Source organism: Betta splendens, chromosome 22, assembly GCF_900634795.4.
Source record: "Betta splendens chromosome 22, fBetSpl5.4, whole genome shotgun sequence".
Taxonomy (NCBI): Eukaryota; Metazoa; Chordata; class Actinopteri; order Anabantiformes; family Osphronemidae; genus Betta; species Betta splendens.
In genome coordinates, this window is record NC_040900.2 from 7095435 (window position 1) to 7112608 (window position 17174).

Genomic DNA, 17174 nt, shown 5'->3' on the forward strand with positions numbered 1-17174 from the left:
GCCGATGCCGCTGCAAATTGATGGGCCGCGATGAGTCGTCTCCATTAGCCGTGATGCCGTTTCTCGTTTTGGAGCTTGAATAATGGGAGTCATGGAACAGGACAGCTCACTGTGTCGGGGAGCGGCTCTTTGTTCGGTGTGTGTGTGTGTGTGTGTGTGTGTGTGTGTGTGTGTGTGTGTGTGTGTGTGTGTGTGCGCTGACCCTCCTTTCCTCCTTGGGGGACATTTAAAAGTAATTTAGGGGTGTGTTCCGGAGGGAGGGGGGGGGGGTCACCTCGGCCCGTCTGTGATGTGGGTATTTACCAGCACGCTGTGGCTTGAGGTAATTATGCGTGACAGACAAAAACACATTAGCATCAAACACCCAGTGTCAGATCGTTACCGTTGTCAGTTTCTCCTCTCTGCGTTTCATTAGTTCGTTCCACCAGTTTCCTTATTTTTATTTTTTTTGCTTTTCACTCCGTCTCCTCACTCTCCACTCCTCTTCTGCGGCTTTGAGTGCTGTGTTTATTTACCGAGCTGCGTAACCTTATGCCCTGCTGATATGTAGGGCACCTATTTATGAGGTTACCATGGTAGCTGCCACAGTCAGAACAGAACCGGCAGCGCGCGCGCGCACACACACACACACACACACACACACACACACACACACACACACACACACACACACACACACACACCGTTACTCATGCCTCCTCTGTCCGCCGTCCTTTTGTTTCAGCTTTGTTTGTCGGCCTCTTCGTAATGTGCGGCGCCTGTTCTTCTGTGTGTGTGCCCGCGGTCAGGAAGCCGGCCGGTGTTGACCACCGCCTCGCTGACCTGTGATTGGCTGTCGCGTTATTTCGGGAGCGCGGCCCCAACAGTTGTTGCTGTGTGGCCGGCGAGAGGAACAGCAGGGGGTGGAGGTGGAGGAGGAGGGGGGGTGTGAGTTGGCACACCAAGTGTTAATGGTATCGTTAGCCTCCGCCCCTGGCACAGCTAAGTGTGAGGGAGGCCTAAATCTGTCCACCCCTCTTGTACTATGGCATCCTGCTAACAGACACACTGTCGCCACAGCGTAAATGAGCCTGCACACGCGTGTGCGCGGGTGTGGGAGGGGCCCGTCTGCGTGCATCCAGGCTCCGCCTCCAACGTGCACCGGCGCGTGTTCACGCACCCTCCCGCGTTCACCTGCGCGCGCAGGAGCGTGCGTGGCCGTTTGAAAGCCGACCCGGTGCCACCGTGGGTCACGGCTCAGTGTGGGAATAGCTCCCCGACACTCTACACCAACTCCGGCGCCGGCGTTTATGCTAATGTTCCTCAGCGCCGCCACCTCCTCCTGCGGCGGCTACGCATTAAACTGCCAGTCACGCTGCAAACGAGTCGAGCCCCCGTCGCACAAGTGGCACCGACCCACACATCTCCGCTCAGACGGGAGGTTCTGCCAAGCCCATTAGGACGACACGGAACCCATCCCTATCCGTGTACGTGTTTACTGTTGTTCCTGCAGCTGACGGACTAATGCAGGGCTGTCTGCAGCTGTCGGGGCAGAGCCATTAATCTGCACAGATACGAACGTAAATCATCAGGCAGCAACAGTGAAACTCGGAGCGGACTATGGTTTGGTGAAACATGAGATAATCGCATGTGACGTTGACCAGCATGCTTTAAAGATGCAGAGTGGTGGCGGGAGGGATGGCGTGTCATGGGTTTGGCCTCAGGAAGCTGATGCGGAGGAGGTAGAGCTTTACTTTTGCGTTGGCGGGTTCTGAAAAATGAAAGTTAATTAAATCTGCTTTCTGTTCTACTTCGTATGAGATCGGGCTCTTATTGCAGAATTCTTCCAGAAACACAGGTAATTGAAACTGATTACAAGGGTTTATTCCTGCTGTTGTGTTACATAGTAGCACATTGACAAAGTCACATCTAAAAGCAGTTCAGGGTTCAAGTGCCCTTCAGTTCATCAGTTGAGTTGAGTTGTTGAAAGTTCCCCTTCTTGGACCCAGATTGTGGTTTCCAGCCAGTTGAGAGACCTGAACCGGTGACCTTCCCCCGAAAAGCGCTGTGTTTTTGCACAGGAAGGACACGAGCAGCGATAAAGAAAAACACATGCAGATGGAACGGAACGGAGACAAAAGACAGGAGAGCAGAATTAATGAACGGCGGGGGATGCAGTTACCCGAGGAGTTGGCTGTAGATGAGCGAGGACTTGGCAGGGAGTTAGAGAAGAAGTGAGATGACACTGGTGTGTGTGTGTGGGGGGGGGGGGGGGGGGGGGTGCAGCGTACAGTTGTTGACTCTAGGTTGGACCAGGATGACATCACCTCTGCTGCAGGAAATAAGGTCACAGCGGGAACCTCGGCCAAGCGCGGAAAGACCCCCCGTTTCAACCCAGGTGCACGAGCGCACGGATGAATGCAACCATTCACGCACACGCACGCACACACACACACACACGCACACACACACACACACACGCGGACAATACACTCCCAGACAGTGTTGCTGTGTGTGAGGGGAGTTTTCCGATACACTTCATACCCAAGGTTAGTGCGGACAATGGGATATTCACACCCGCGCACACACAGACAGTGGTCTTTGTGTAGCTGTGAGGATGAGACTGATACATGACCCAGACCTTCACCATCACACAGCACAGCTCCTTAAAGTTAAAATGGAGACGCAACCATAAAAAGAAATGAGCACACACACTCAGATGGACTTCATTAATTTCACTGCTTTACTTAGTGTAGACTTATCTGCACACACATTTATACTCACTCACAGCACTTTTAAGCAAGTGACATCATAATTCAACACTCCCAGTGAATGCTGGGACGCCTTCCAGCTCCTCTCACAGACACACACACACACACACACACACACACACACACACACACACACACACACACACACACACACACACACACACACACACACACACGACTACTTGTGTGCATACTGTTTTTCTGGGAGTTCAGCTTTTTATCTGAGGATCTCACACTCGGGGGGGTGGGGGTGGGGGGGGGGGGGTGAGTAAGTTTCTGGGCCTCCCTCTGTGTCGCCACGGCAACCAGCACAACATGTGTGTGAGTGGGAGGTACGTGGTGGGACTCCCCTTCCCCTGCATATTACAGGGGCTCCCCTGCAGAACCCTGTTTTTGAGTGTTTGTGTAGGTGTGGCTGACTCGGTGTCACCCCTGCTCTCACCCGTCTCTCCACTCCACTGTCCAAGCGTCCTCTTCATTTGAAAAGTCAGCGTACGCCCAACTCCACCCACGCCGCACCAGAGAATAGATTCAGGAGGAAGAAAAAGGACATTTTCACGTACAAATGAAGTCTAATCTGCAAATTTTGACCCTGTTTTTCTCATTTTTCTAGACATATTTGCATTTGGTAACAGTTTTTCATGGTGTTTGGAGCAGGAGTCTCCTCCTTGGTGATCTATAGGCATCTGGTTCTTGTCACACGAGCCACTCAATCTCTCAGACAATGATTCATGAAGCTCGAAAGAAGTAAAACGAGTGAGATCTAAGCCGACGAGGCCCAATGAGCACGTTCTGTTGAGTCCTGTTGTGTGTGAGCCGTGAGGGTGGGTAACCGGCGGAGAGCGAGGACCCTCTAGTGAGTCTCAGACCCCGCTGAGCTGTACCACCCAGTCCTGGCTCAGATGTGAACTGAAGAGGATCTCTAGCTCCATCTACAGGTCAACCTGAACCTGGCATCATGTACGTTTTCACATTTATGATGCTAATTTTAGTCAGTTTCAACATAGAGGAACAACTTGCGTCGGAATAATGACTCAAATGCTTGCGCAACACGATGCAGCATTAATCATTTTTTAGAGTTTTTATAGTCTGCCGTGCCCCAAAATGGGCGATCCTTGTGTCTTTACTCCTCTGTCTAAATAAAGAGCTGGGCTCTGCCACCGGCTGTGGGAGGTCTCTGAGTGACCACCAGTGACAGCTCCAGGCTGAAGCCCATCACTGCAGCCGATTAGCTCACTCACTCTGAATCCCAAGATAGTCCCAAGAAGGTAATGGAGACCTTTCCCCCCATCCCCACATGTATGAGAATAAAAAGCCTGGCTGCTTGTTATTAAACATTAGCTGACTGGCTCCTGTCCGTGCTCAGGGCAATGGCTCCTGCCACTTCTTATGGGCTGAAATAATATAGTTTCAAACTCAACTTTATGTGCATTAAAAAGGTTCTGGAGTGGATGCACACGTGGATCGTTTCCATCCTCGTCGTTCCCCCCGTCTTTGCTGGTGCCCGTATCTCGCTCTGTTGCTTTGGCTTGTTGATAAGTAAGTGATAGCACCAGTGATTGTGTGTCCTTGTCCACTTCGGGGGAAGATAAAAGCCTGCTAGCGACTAAATGTTAACCTAAAACACAGTTGCAGATGTATACAGCCATTATACTAGATGTAAAAGACCCAAGGAACCCAGGATCTGTGGCATTGAAGGAACATCTGCACCTTTCAGTACAGACACACACTTTTCAGCTTGTCTCAAAGTCTTTTCTGGCCAAATAGAACAAACATGTTTTTGCCTTAGGTCTGGGTTGTACTGGCTTTAGTGCTAGTCATGTTTGTATTTGTACTGTACCTGCCCAACATTTGTCAGCATTAACATGCATAACATTGGAATTTGGTTCAAAAACATCGCTAAGAACCACTGGCATGGCTGTGAGAATGCGTCCAGTCCAGTATTTTAAGGAAAACCACAGCAACCGAGAACAGCCTCTGCTTCCAGTCAGACGGCAACAGCAGCTGTGTTTTTAACTGTTCCCATGTTGTCCTCTGATTCCGGTGCGACTTAGACTGTGGCCAGCAGTGATTCATGTCATCTACCACAGAAGCAGCACTTGAGCTCGCTTCGTTGGTGTGTGTGTGTGCGTGTGTGTGTGTGTGTGTGTGTGTGTGTGTGTGTGTGTGTGTGTGTGTGTCTTTCTCAAGAGGAAGTGAGAATGGGAATAACGAATAGACCAGCGATGTGAACTGCGTTTCCTGTTGTTGGCACGGTAACCTTGGAAGCATTCCACCCGCCATTCAATCCAGGGAAAGGGTTATCGCCATGGAGATGGCGTTTGGCAGGCCTGGTCCAAAGCGAGTGTGTATATAATCACAACAACGGGGAGGGGGAGTGGCCTGTTTTGTGTGATGTCATGTTTATAGTTCACTTATGAAAAATAACACCACACAATGTCCAGCAATTTGTAGTTGCTGGAATGATACACAAGCTAAAAATGTTACAAAGGACATTCTAGAAATCTAGATCTATTTTCCAATTAATAGTCACCCCTTTTTCAAACAAAAAACTAGCCAGTTACATGGTCTGTGTGTGTTGTCGTGTGTGCACCCATGTCTTATCTGTGTGTGAAGTCTGCCCAGTGCCTGACGCAGAACAAACATGAACCGGGTTTCTATAAATATGCAGATAATTTTACACACGACAGACAGTCAATTTGACAGAGCAGGTGTGTGTGTGTGTGTGTGTGTGTGTGTGTGTGTGTGTGTGTGTGTGTGTGTGTGTGTGTGTGTGTGTGTGTGTGTGTGTCTTTAGGAAGTTGTTATGTTCACACTATTCAAGTTGAACCACTGGAAGAAGCTGTTCCTTAACCGGACGCTCACCCAGCACCGGCCTCAATGCGCCTCTTTAGCAGCATGCGTGCACGTCCAGCCCGAGATAACAGTTGTTGCTTTAGCAGCTGACTCCTCTGCCTCCGTCCCGCCGGACTTCCTTCCATCACTGCATGTGTTTGATCAAGGATGTGACAACTTCTTACTCAACTGTTCCAGTAGCGACGGGGCTGGATGTGGTCCATGTAGTGAGAGTACAGCACATATAGACACACACACACACACACACACACACACACACACACACACACACACACACACACACACACACACACACACACACACACACACACACACACACACACAAACACACACCTGTTGCACAGAAGTCACAGAAACGGGTTCAGATCATGTCCAGGACCGAGCAGAGGCATGCTGAGGGCAGCGTTACCCCCTGTCAGTCAGTCAGGCAGGAAAAGAGCACACAGCTGCCCAGTGGCGTCTCCCGTTCCCCCACCACGTACGCGTTTACATGCACACACGTGTCCCTGCATAGAGATGTGTGCATTGCTCTGGTGGATGCGGTGGTGGAATAAGCACAAATGAAATAACACAGACACAGATTGCAACTACTGTTGATAGACGCGATGCGCACCACTTTCCGAGGTGAGAAGCGTCCAGGAGGAAAACAGTGTGTGTGTGTGTGTGTGTGTGTGTGTGTGTGTGTGTGTGTGTGTGTGTGTGTGTGTGTGTGTGTGCGTGCGTGCGTGCGTGCGTGCGTGCGTGCGTGTGTGTGTGTGTGTGTGATCGGTATGTGACCTTGGCTTCAGTACAGAGTCCGCTTGTTCCAGAGAATTCAGTGCAGCGTAGAAGGAGCTGACTGGAGTCGCCCTAAAGTCCAAGGTGACTCATTTATTTTGCTGGAAATTTCCCCACACTCCTCCTGCACATCTGGAACCTAAGTGTACAAGACCTACAGTAGTGCGTTATTTATCTCTGACTTATGAGACAGTAGGACTAGGTCTATGACAGAAACTAGTCAGGTTGGGTCCCGGCCTTACTCCTTAACCCTGGTGTGACACTAGAGGGCACTGGACCCCCCCTTGTGCACAATCTGTGCTGACAGAGCCGACGCTAGCAGCACAAGCACTGATACGTACGCTAACGCATGCGTCAGCAGTTCCACGGCAGCGGTTTGGTGCAGCGCCGGTTGGCTGGTTAAAAATAAGTCATGCCTGTGTTCGTCCCGAAGGGTCCAGCCTCGGATTGGTGCTGAGGAGGTTGGTTTGGACCGCATCAAGTCCTGTGTCTACCTGCAGGGCTGGAGAGCTAGCTGCTTAAACCACTTGCCAAATTAAAGGATTTCCAGATTTCACAGTCGATAACGATGATTCTCATGGTGAAGCTGAGTTCCCCTTCATGTGTACGTGCGCTGTTAAAATGTTCAAGTCGCACTAATGTGGAATTAGCGTGTTAGGCCATCGGGATGACTCCATGTCAACACGTAGAACAACAGGTGCTTCACTCTCGCTGATTCGTCACTTGATCCCACATTACCCTCACAGAAATACAGTGAACGGACCGACTTGAAGTCAAGCACTGGGCCAAGCTTCCTTTTTATTTGATGTAATCGCTGGTGCTTTGAGTTTTAGCCTCCCACTTTAGCAAACGCAGCAACTGCGTAGAAAACGCCACGCGCTGACATGCGACATGGCTGGGACCCCTCCCCTCCCTCCCCCCACCCGGTCCCCACTCCTGCCCCCCCAACCTACAGCCCAGGACAGCCGGTTCGCTGCGTGTGCGATGCCAGAACCCGGCGTGGCTCATGTTTCTCAGTGCAGTTTGTCAGAGCCCAGCTCGGAGCGGCAGGCACCAGTGGGACTGCACCAAACACATAGGTCCAGGGCTGACGGGGACGCGCCAGCGGGCTTGGAGCTCGGAGGGGAAGCCGCCGCTTTGGGCCCGCACGGCCCGGTTCTGCCAGCTGGCCTTCACGGGATCTAAGGACTTAAGGATACAGTGCATTCTGAAAAGGGGAGACTTTGTCAGAGTCTGCTCTGTTTTTGGGTGCCGTTGCTCCCGTGGCCATGCCTCTGCACTGCTGAGGTCTTTTGGGTCAGTCCTACCGGTCCACCTGCAGCCGCCGTGTCCGTAGCCACACCGGAGGCCGTGTCTGGTGGGGGGTTGCGATTCTCGGGGGCCCCCCCCATGATGATCAAGGAGACATCCTTACGCCGGGACCCTGACCTGAGGGGGGAGTTGGCCTTTCTGGCCAGGGGGTGTGACTTCGTCCTCCCCTCGCGTTTCAAGAAGAGACTCAAGTCTTTCCAGCAGCAACAGGTCAGTGAGTGCAACGGGCCCGAAACACAGGGTCCAGCTTTAGAGTCGCGACAAAACAGCGATTCCGGTCACATTTTGTGAATGTGAATGCGCTCACACTGAGCGGCGTGCCGGTGGCGACGCGCTATTCTGAGGCGGATACCAGCAGAGTATTAATAGGGCGGGATGTGTAGGAATAGAGTGATAGAATGAGCGATGTGGAGGAGGGCGGGAGGGGAGGAGGTTCACAGCTGTCCTGCTCAATACGCGCATTCTGGAGGCCCCTGGAGACGACGCACGCCGGGCACCAAGGGCAGATCGCACACGCATGACGTCACCGCTGCACCTGACTGACACGCAGCGCTTTAAGTCGGCCGGTGACTCATGGGAACTTTCCATTCTATCCATTTCGAGTACAGTCTTTCGAGTGTTGCTCTACAAGGCAAAGCTGAGCGTGCCTCGCTTCTGGGAACAGCACTCTCCGAGTGATCTAATCCTTACCGTAAATGTCGGGTCCACCAGAGCAGCTCGGCTCTAATTTTAATTCTACAATATGTCAGTTTTTAACCGGAAGCTGTTACAAAGGGGTCAGAACATCAAATGCCCTCCAAGCTCCACCCCCTCTGTCTCGCTAATGCATCACCACACCTGACTTCCTCTCCTCCCTCCTTCAGGTCCAGTCCAAACCAGACAAGAAACCTGGCACACCTCCTCCGGCCCCTGCCCCAGACATAGCCCCCCGCCCACCCCGGCATCGCCCTCCCCCAGCCCTCCCCCAGCGCCGGCGATCGTCACCCCTCCTCCCCCTGCTATCAACATTCCCCGGTTCTACTACCCCCGCGGGCTGCCCGCCCTGGGCCCGGCCGGCGGCCACGATGCGGCCATCGCCGCCGTCGAGGCGGCCTTCGCTGAGTTCGAGGAGGAGAAGGCGGACATCTACGAAATGGGCAAAATCGCAAAGGTACACGCCGAGAGGACGGTAGCCGGGCGCTTGCCGGTTCTTCTCAGGGGGCTGATGTTGGGTTTTTTGTCTTCAGGCGTGCGGTTGTCCGCTTTACTGGAAGTCCCCCATGTTCCACGCAGCAGGCGGCGACAGGACGGGCTTCGTGTCCGTGCACTCCTTCGTCGCAACCTGGAGGAAGTGAGACCGGCTCCATGTTCATCGAGTTCATCCAATTGTTTCAATATTCCTACATCATCATCTTCTCCCTCCTCCGTCTCCTACAGGTTGCTGCATAGTTGCCATGACGACGCCTCCAGGTTCATTTACCTGCTGGCCAAACCAGGCTGTAACTTCCTGGAGCAGGAGGACTTCATTCCTCTGCTGCAGGTTCGTATCTCGTCAGCAGTATCACCGTTTCAGCGTTTTCTGCAGATCGACCTAAAGCCTGTTTTCCTGATCCTATGTCCTGTTTGATCAGGACATAGTGGATACTCACCCCGGGCTCACTTTCCTGAAGGATGCGCCTGAATTCCATTCCCGCTACATAACAACGGTACCACTAGCTATCACTAACTCAGAGGAGATCAGTACAAATAGTGTGTCTCAACCACGTGACCTGACGCATCCCCTTCGACCCCAGGTGATCCAGCGGGTGTTCTACGTGGTGAACCGTTCATGGACCGGTCGCGTCACCATGATGGAGCTGCGGAGGAGCAACTTCCTGCAGACGCTGGCGCTCCTGGAGGAGGAGGACGACATCAACCAGATCACAGACTACTTCTCCTACGAGCATTTCTACGTCATCTACTGCAAGTTCTGGGAGCTGGACACGGACCATGACTTGTACATTGATCCCAAAGACTTGGCGAGATACAACGACCACGGTAAAGACTTGTGCTGCACGACCACTTCCATTTGTTTTTAAGCAATTGACCAAAATTCCATTTGCTTATTTTTAAATTTTTTCTTTTTAGCGTCATCAAACCGAATAATCGATAGACTGTTTTCAGGGGCTGTTACACGGTGAGTGGAACCATATGAACACATACTGTGTGTGTGTGTGTGTGTGTGGGGGGGGTGATAGTAATAGTAGTAATATGGCTTTTTTCCAGGGGTAACGCTGTGCAGAGAGAAGGCAGGATGAGCTACGCTGAGTTTGTCTGGTTCCTCATATCTGAGGAGGATAAGAAGAATCCCACCAGGTAATCTGGGTTGTGACTAAGCAGATGTTTGTGGGCATGATGTCCACGTAGCCATTTGTATAATGTGTGTAACTTGTTTCTCCAGTATTGAGTACTGGTTCCGGTGCATGGACGTGGACGGCGACGGCGTCCTGTCCATGTTTGAGCTGGAGTACTTCTATGAAGAGCAGTGTGAGCGGATGGAGAGGATGGGCATCGAACCCCTGCCCTTCCAGGACCTGCTCTGCCAGATGCTTGACCTGGTAAAACCTGACAGCTCAGGTTGGTTCCACTGCAAGCTCACCTTGGCGCTGCAGCGCTTTCATTCTCTCCCACTGACACGCTCCGCGCTTTTCTATTCTCCAGGTAAAATAACCCTGAGCGATCTGAAGCGCTGCCGGATGGCTCACATATTCTTTGACACCTTCTTCAACCTGGAAAAATACCTGGACCATGAACAGAGAGACCCGTTTGCTGTGCAAAAGGTCTGGATATGTTGTGTTTAGAACATTTTCTTGTTCTGTTTTTAAAACTAGGAGCTGGTTCCCATTTTCACTGTAATCATGAGTAAATATAGAAATCATTTGGAAATGTATTAGAAATTCAATTCAATTCTTAACACCCCTTCTCTTCCAAATGTCCCATGCATTGACATTCTTCCGTGTATTGTTGCAGGACATTGATAGTGAAGGTCCAGAGCCGTCTGACTGGGATAAATACGCCTCAGAGGAGTATGAGATACTGGTGGCAGAGGAGACTGCAAATGAGCAGCTACACGAGGGGTATGACACACACACACACACACACACACACACACACACACACACACACACACACGCACACTCTGTGCCTTGTCTGTGATGCTTTATTATTGCTGTGTGTGTGTGTTTGTCCTCAGGTCGTTTGACGATGACTATGAATCGGAGGAGCTTCAAGTCCCTGGAGAAATTGGGAATAAGATAGACAAACTAGTAATATCAGACCTGTCAGCGTAAAGTCTCAGTCTGGAATTCCTGGACCTCTTTTTTCTGGAAAAAATGTGACAGGAATCATGCAGGAAGAGTTTCGCCTCGGATGGTTTTGCTCTGAGAATGATGGATTTTGGGCTTCTGGCATGTCGTGACCAAGGAGTCTTCCCAGAACGGACTCGTCAGTTTGGTGTCGGTCAAACTCTGGTGCGTAACAGTGGCATCTGCTCCCATGCAGATAACAACGAGGATCCCTCCACGTTTTCACCCCCCATGTGTGAATAAAAGGATGGAGGCTGAGGCGCTCAGCCGGTCTCTGGAGGTGATAACCAAGTTTCATTGTGAATCAGTTAATGACAATCCTGCCTGAAGACAATCAGTTGTGTTTTGTTTCTGGGTTAATGGCAGAATGTGACACTCGAGCACCACAGTCGCTATACTTTACTATACTATTCAGACAGTTGAATCTAATCCTTTAACGTGATAAGTGGTTACAACAGCACCTCCCTGTGGCCGGTTTGTGCTACTGCACGTGGTGCAGTCATGATCGGCCAAGAGAGACAGATCAGTTCTCTGCACCGTTTGAGCTGCTCTATTCTTAGTGATGACATTATCAGGCCTCCACCTCTGGACCCCCCATCGCATCGTCCCCCAACCTGACTACATGGACTGTCAGGCTCCAGCCGTTCGCCTCAGCGAGGTCGGAGCGAGGACGCTGAGAATGGAGCTCGGCGACACACACATCAAACTCTCTGGTAGAGTTGACCGCACATTTCCATCCATAACGTTTATATAAAATTAATTTTATACCAGAAGAACTGTCCTTTTATGTCTAGAGGCCGTCTGCTTTGGAATACTATGACGTCCATGTAACACACAAACCCAACACGCCACTGAGGATGCAGAAAACACGCTTTCACGCTCAAGTGGTGTTTTTGATGAACGTGAACTTTCTATCGAACAACGAATTTTAACTTTAATATTTATGTATAATCCAGAATAACAGCGCATCTACTGCCAAGAAATGATTCTGCTGATATTCTTTCAAGTCGTTTTTCCATGTCTTGAGCCTCACAAATCAAATTCCATTCGCACCCGCATAGTACTGATACAGTATGGAGGCAGCAACTTAACTGAATTACCAGGATTTTGTTTGTTCATTTGTGTGCACTGACCCTTTAAACGAATTACTTTCTATGCTGCGCTCATTTCAACAAGTGTGTGTGTGTGCGTGTGTGTGTACTCTGTCCTTATTATAATAGCCAGAAGCCTCTGTTTGCTTGCGAATTGCTCATAGAGCAGCGTGTTTTAGGAGCATCTGTTCCAGGCTGTTTACCTGTCTTAGGCGTTGCCATGGCGATGGTGTTGCCGGGGCTCAGTGAGCGTACTCACTTGCGTTACTCCTTCACGAGAAAGGGGGAAGCCTTTTGTGCGTTTCTCTTAAATCCATCACGCCCTTCGCTGACACACACACACACACACACACACACACACACACACACACACTGCTCTGCTGATGTTAATGACAGGGAGTAAGCGCGATGGAGGATGCCGTGAGGCCTGATCCACACACTCTGCTCCACAGCCTTTCTAACTGTGCCTGACGGTGTATGAAACTTCATTATTATGACAGTAACAATATTAACAAGCCGCTATACAGTCAATGTAACGGCTCAGGTGTTGATGTATTTGATGCTCTGTATTGCTGTGCCACTGTGTGGCTTGGGATGGGGGGTAAATTATGTTCGCTCTGTGTCTGTTTGTGTGTTCGACGCGCGGTGGCGCCCGTCAGCAGCACAGAGGAAACTCTCTGAAGGACTGATCTGAAGCTCCGTCCACCTGACAATCACAGACTCAATCGAGACGCATCCCAAACAGAAACGTTGTGATTCTACCGAGACAGTATTTCAGAAGATGTGGACGACGGGATGCGTCAGATTCTAAACTTTCTGGCTCTATGCAAAGCGTTGTGGTGCTCGCACATGCAGCAGCGAAGGAGAGAAGCCATTCAGGACCTTTAATTTGAAAACATATCTCTTCTGTGGGAGGTAAAGAACCTTTATTTTGATGTGCTTCCTCTGTGCAGAGTAGGCTGAGATGTAATACAGATGAATTATAATGTTTATGTTATTGGCATCTTCCTTCCTTCCTTCCTTCCTTCCTTCCTTCCTTCCTTCCTTCCTTCCTTCCTTCCTTCCTTCCTTCCTTCCTTCCTTCCTTCCTTCCTCCCTTTGCTTCCTTTTCTGTTTTTCTATGTGTTGCTTTTGTATGAAGTTTAAAAATCTAAATAAAGATGTTTTAAGACCAATTGTTACCCATGATTACCTCTTATCCACTGTCCTCATGTAACCTCTCTCTCTCTCACACACACACACACACACACACACACACACACACACACACACACACACACACACACACACACACACACACACACACACACACACACACACACACACATTCCCTCCTTGTGTACACACACTGTGCACTGTACAGTTTCTGACCTTTTCACCTCTGATTTGTTTTGTTCGACGTTGCGCTGCTTTATTTTTACCTGAACCCGTGTTTTTTGAACACTTCAGCGCATGCAGGCAGCTAAAGATCCCAGAGTGCGCTTCTTTGTAGGTGCAGGAAATGTTTGGATGCTACGTCCGTTTGCGGTGGGTTCTCGGCCTGCGACTGGCAAACATGACGTACTCTGAATCAGTGCGTCTGACGTCACTGTTGTCATGACAAACACGGCCAAAGCAGGAAGTCTCTGGTGACTGTCCCACAGTGACTGTACAGAACACACACACTGATCCCTTGAGTGCTGGACCGGTTCCTGTGCTATTAATCCAGCTGCCAGTCTGGCTGTGTTCTACCCAAGCAGGAGCAGAATGGGACCATCTGGCAGCACCAACATCATCACTGTTATCATCAACTTCCTTTATGTTATCGTTTTCCTCCTAAACCTCTTCATTTTTATGGAATCTGTTCCACTGTAGCACGTTTTCCTCCACTAGATTAGCTGTAAAGCTTGTGATCGTGCGTGGGTCAGATTGGCCGAGGAGCAGGATGCTTCTGCCGGGGGTTTGTTGGTCAATGCAGTGTTTGTGTTGAGCATGATGTAATGGTTGGCACGCTGTGACGTTCTGCAGGAGCAGTTTGCCTCCCATGGAAGGTCAGAGGTCGCCGCTCTTTGTGTGCAACGACACCCGGCTTGTTTTCCCCCCAAATGTCAGGGATGAAGCAATTAGCCGTCCCGACGCCCGACGGTGGCGTGGCCCACGTCAAGTGACCGGTTTCCTGCGACGAGGAACACGTGACACGCGGGGCTTCAGATAAGGCCGGCCGCCGGAAAAAAACAGCGGAAACGACTGGAACCAGTTCATCTTATCGTGCAGAGGAGGAGGAGACAGAACGAGGTCTCGACTCAGGCGCAGTGTCGCTTTCTCCAGACCGAACCTGGTTCCAGACATACCAGCGATACCAGAGACATGAGCTTTGCATAAAAGCGCCTGGAAAAGTCCTAAAAGGAGAGGGGAAGCAACTGGAAACAATTTATCTTATCACAGAGAGACGGAGATACGCTTGGGCACAGAGGGATTTCAAATGCGCTGTTTGTTCCAGACACGGATACTAGATATGGAAAAAAAACGAAATATCCATCGAATCAAACCAAATATTTACAATCACTATGTGGAGGATTTTTAACAATACTGTGTATCCATCACTAGATCGCCTAGATTGAAACATAACATGACACCTGTAAATGTTTCAGTGACAGATATAGGATTTATTATATGTATATGTGGAAGGTGACGTCTCACTATGATGTAATCGTGCATATTGTTGTCCATATTGTATTGGAAAGTGCTCGTGTGTCACTCCTGACACATGTAAGCCTCTGTTTGCATGAGATGCTTGGACACACACACACACACACACACACACACACACACACACACACACACACACACACACACACACACACCAGGTGTGAGGTTTTTGATCATCCGGGACCAGAAAGCGTGATGGAAGTGGATGAGGGGTCAACAGAGAGACAAAGGCAGCGAGGCAGTCGAGGAGAGGGCAGGCCTGCTCTTGTTGGGGCACGGGGAGCCTTGGGTTGACTCCTTTGAACTCGCGACGAGCCAAATTCCATCCTCACCTCCGCGGGAGGACGCGCCTCGCGCTCCAACGCACCTAGAGTCCGCGCGCCAGGCGCCCGTTATCATCCGCCGCCGCGTAGACGCAACACAGACACGCTGCGCATATGAGAGCAGAGCGGGGGCATCATGAACATCTGGGGAGCCGCGCTGCAGGGCTGGCGGCGCGCCGACGAGCCTCGCCCGCTCTCCTCTCTCTTACTTTCCTTCGCCTGTGAGATTGCACGGCGCGGACTGTCATACGGCCGGGCACATTCCTCGCTCTTCAAAGAGGCCCGGCGCTTTATTACAGGGGAGCGGGGGAGCAGCTGGGTCGGCGGCAAACATCTGGAGGCCTGGCCTTGACATATGGGGGGGTGATGGCTGCACGGCTGATCCGGGATCTGCTCCCGCTGCCCCCGAGTCACATCTATATACTGTTAGTGCAACTCTTCCTCCTTTGAGGCTGCAGCCCTCGTTGCACAATCCGCTGCTCACTTGTCAGACTGCTCCGAGGCCCCTCCCTGCTTCATCTGCTTCTATTTATCCTCATCTAATCCCGATACGTCTCGCGCAGAGGAGATCAATAAGCAGCATTAGTGTTAATGCAAGAATATGCCATCACGCTATTAATTAAACCCAAGAAGGAGCGAAAATCTCTACAGGGTTCACATTAACAGAAGATTTGCTTGCAGCTGTTATTTGCTTGTAGAGAACGGGGCTTTTCTTACTGTTGCTGCGTTTTCCTGCGTTCTGGGAGAACCCAGCTGCACGTTCATATGCTGCACGCGTGATTTGTGCTGACGGAACAGAACGGCTCACGCAGCGCCTCTGCTCCCAATTCTCTTTGGGTTTCTTCGCTTGGAGTTTGGTTCGTTTTCTTAATAAGAGGGAGAGCTGGGAGTTGGGCCTCCGCATGCTATAATTAAGCCAGAACTCAGAAACACGGCCATGCGGAAGAACAAACTGTACGTTTTTTTTATCCGTGAGCGTCTCGGAGAAGCGCGTTGTACAGTACACAGCCTGCGTGGCTGGATTATTCCTATTATTATGGATTTATGTAAGAAAATAGAATACATCATTTGTGTGGTTTGCTTCTTGAAGATGATCAGCGTTCATTGAGTTGAATTGGATTCCTCTCATTGTACCGTCCTTTGTTTCACAGTCTCAGAATTTCACCAGTGGTTGTTTTCTTAGCACAGTTGCAGGAATGTGTGTGTGTGCGTGCGCATGCACGCGTGTGTTTGTGTGTGTGTGTGTGTGTGTGTGAGCAAAGAGAAATCCAGAACTCAGGGGCAATGAGTGTATAAGTCCCCTCGCTTGGAAATACAGCGAGGCAAGAGGTCGCTCAACGTTGGAGACAAACACGCGCTGACGGGAAGCGCGTTATTACTGCAGCAGCTTGTTTTCGGTACCTTGAAGCCGTGTTAATGTGTAAAACCATCTGATAAACGCCACGCGTGGCTTTGTCACGTCTACAGAGGGATTCCTCGCATTTTTTAATGCCTGTTACCTGAATGTGAGAGCTTCAGCCCTGGAGCTGACTGACTGACTGACTGACTGACTGACTGACTGACTGACTGACTGACTGACTGACTGACTGACTGACTGACTGACTGACTGACTGACTGACTGACTGACTGACTGACAGGAGCCACCAGGAGCCACCCGTGACGTCACTGACTTGCTGTCGTGGGTAAAGAATCACTTGTGTGTGTTAAACGTGCATAGTTGAAATGACACCGTCCTCGTGTGAAGCCGTCGCAGGTGCAGTGCTCTGATCCACACATGCGTTTGGACGCATTATTATCTTCATGTCAAGCACCAACCTGCCCAAATAATCTCCTCTGCAGATTAAACCATTCTGCAAATACAGAGCCAGCTGTAGATACAAGACTCCCTTTGTCTATTTATACTGCATATTTATTTAAAACATATGTACGCAGATGGCTTTCTTTATTTTAAGCACTGGTGCCAGACCTGTAACCCTTGGACGTCAGCTGATGGACGCCGGGTTTCAGTGTCGCCACCAGAGGGACTTTGGCCTGAGTTGCTTTGGAGGCACTAGG

General features: G+C 50.6%; 1 protein-coding gene across 1 annotated transcript in view; it reads left to right on the top strand.

Annotated features, from left to right (window-relative positions):
* The window catches only part of ppp2r3a (protein phosphatase 2, regulatory subunit B'', alpha), a 34137-nt gene extending 20848 nt beyond the window's left edge, over positions 1–13289 (top strand). Inside the window, 12 exon segments of the mRNA XM_041069202.2 lie at positions 8558–8612; positions 8615–8844; positions 8921–9024; positions 9111–9213; positions 9305–9379; positions 9467–9710; positions 9801–9849; positions 9939–10028; positions 10114–10289; positions 10374–10492; positions 10683–10789; positions 10906–13289. Of these exon segments, the coding sequence (XP_040925136.1) occupies positions 8558–8612; positions 8615–8844; positions 8921–9024; positions 9111–9213; positions 9305–9379; positions 9467–9710; positions 9801–9849; positions 9939–10028; positions 10114–10289; positions 10374–10492; positions 10683–10789; positions 10906–11002 (1449 nt within the window). The 3' untranslated portion in view covers positions 11003–13289.
* The last annotated feature ends 3885 nt before the right edge of the window (positions 13290–17174 follow it).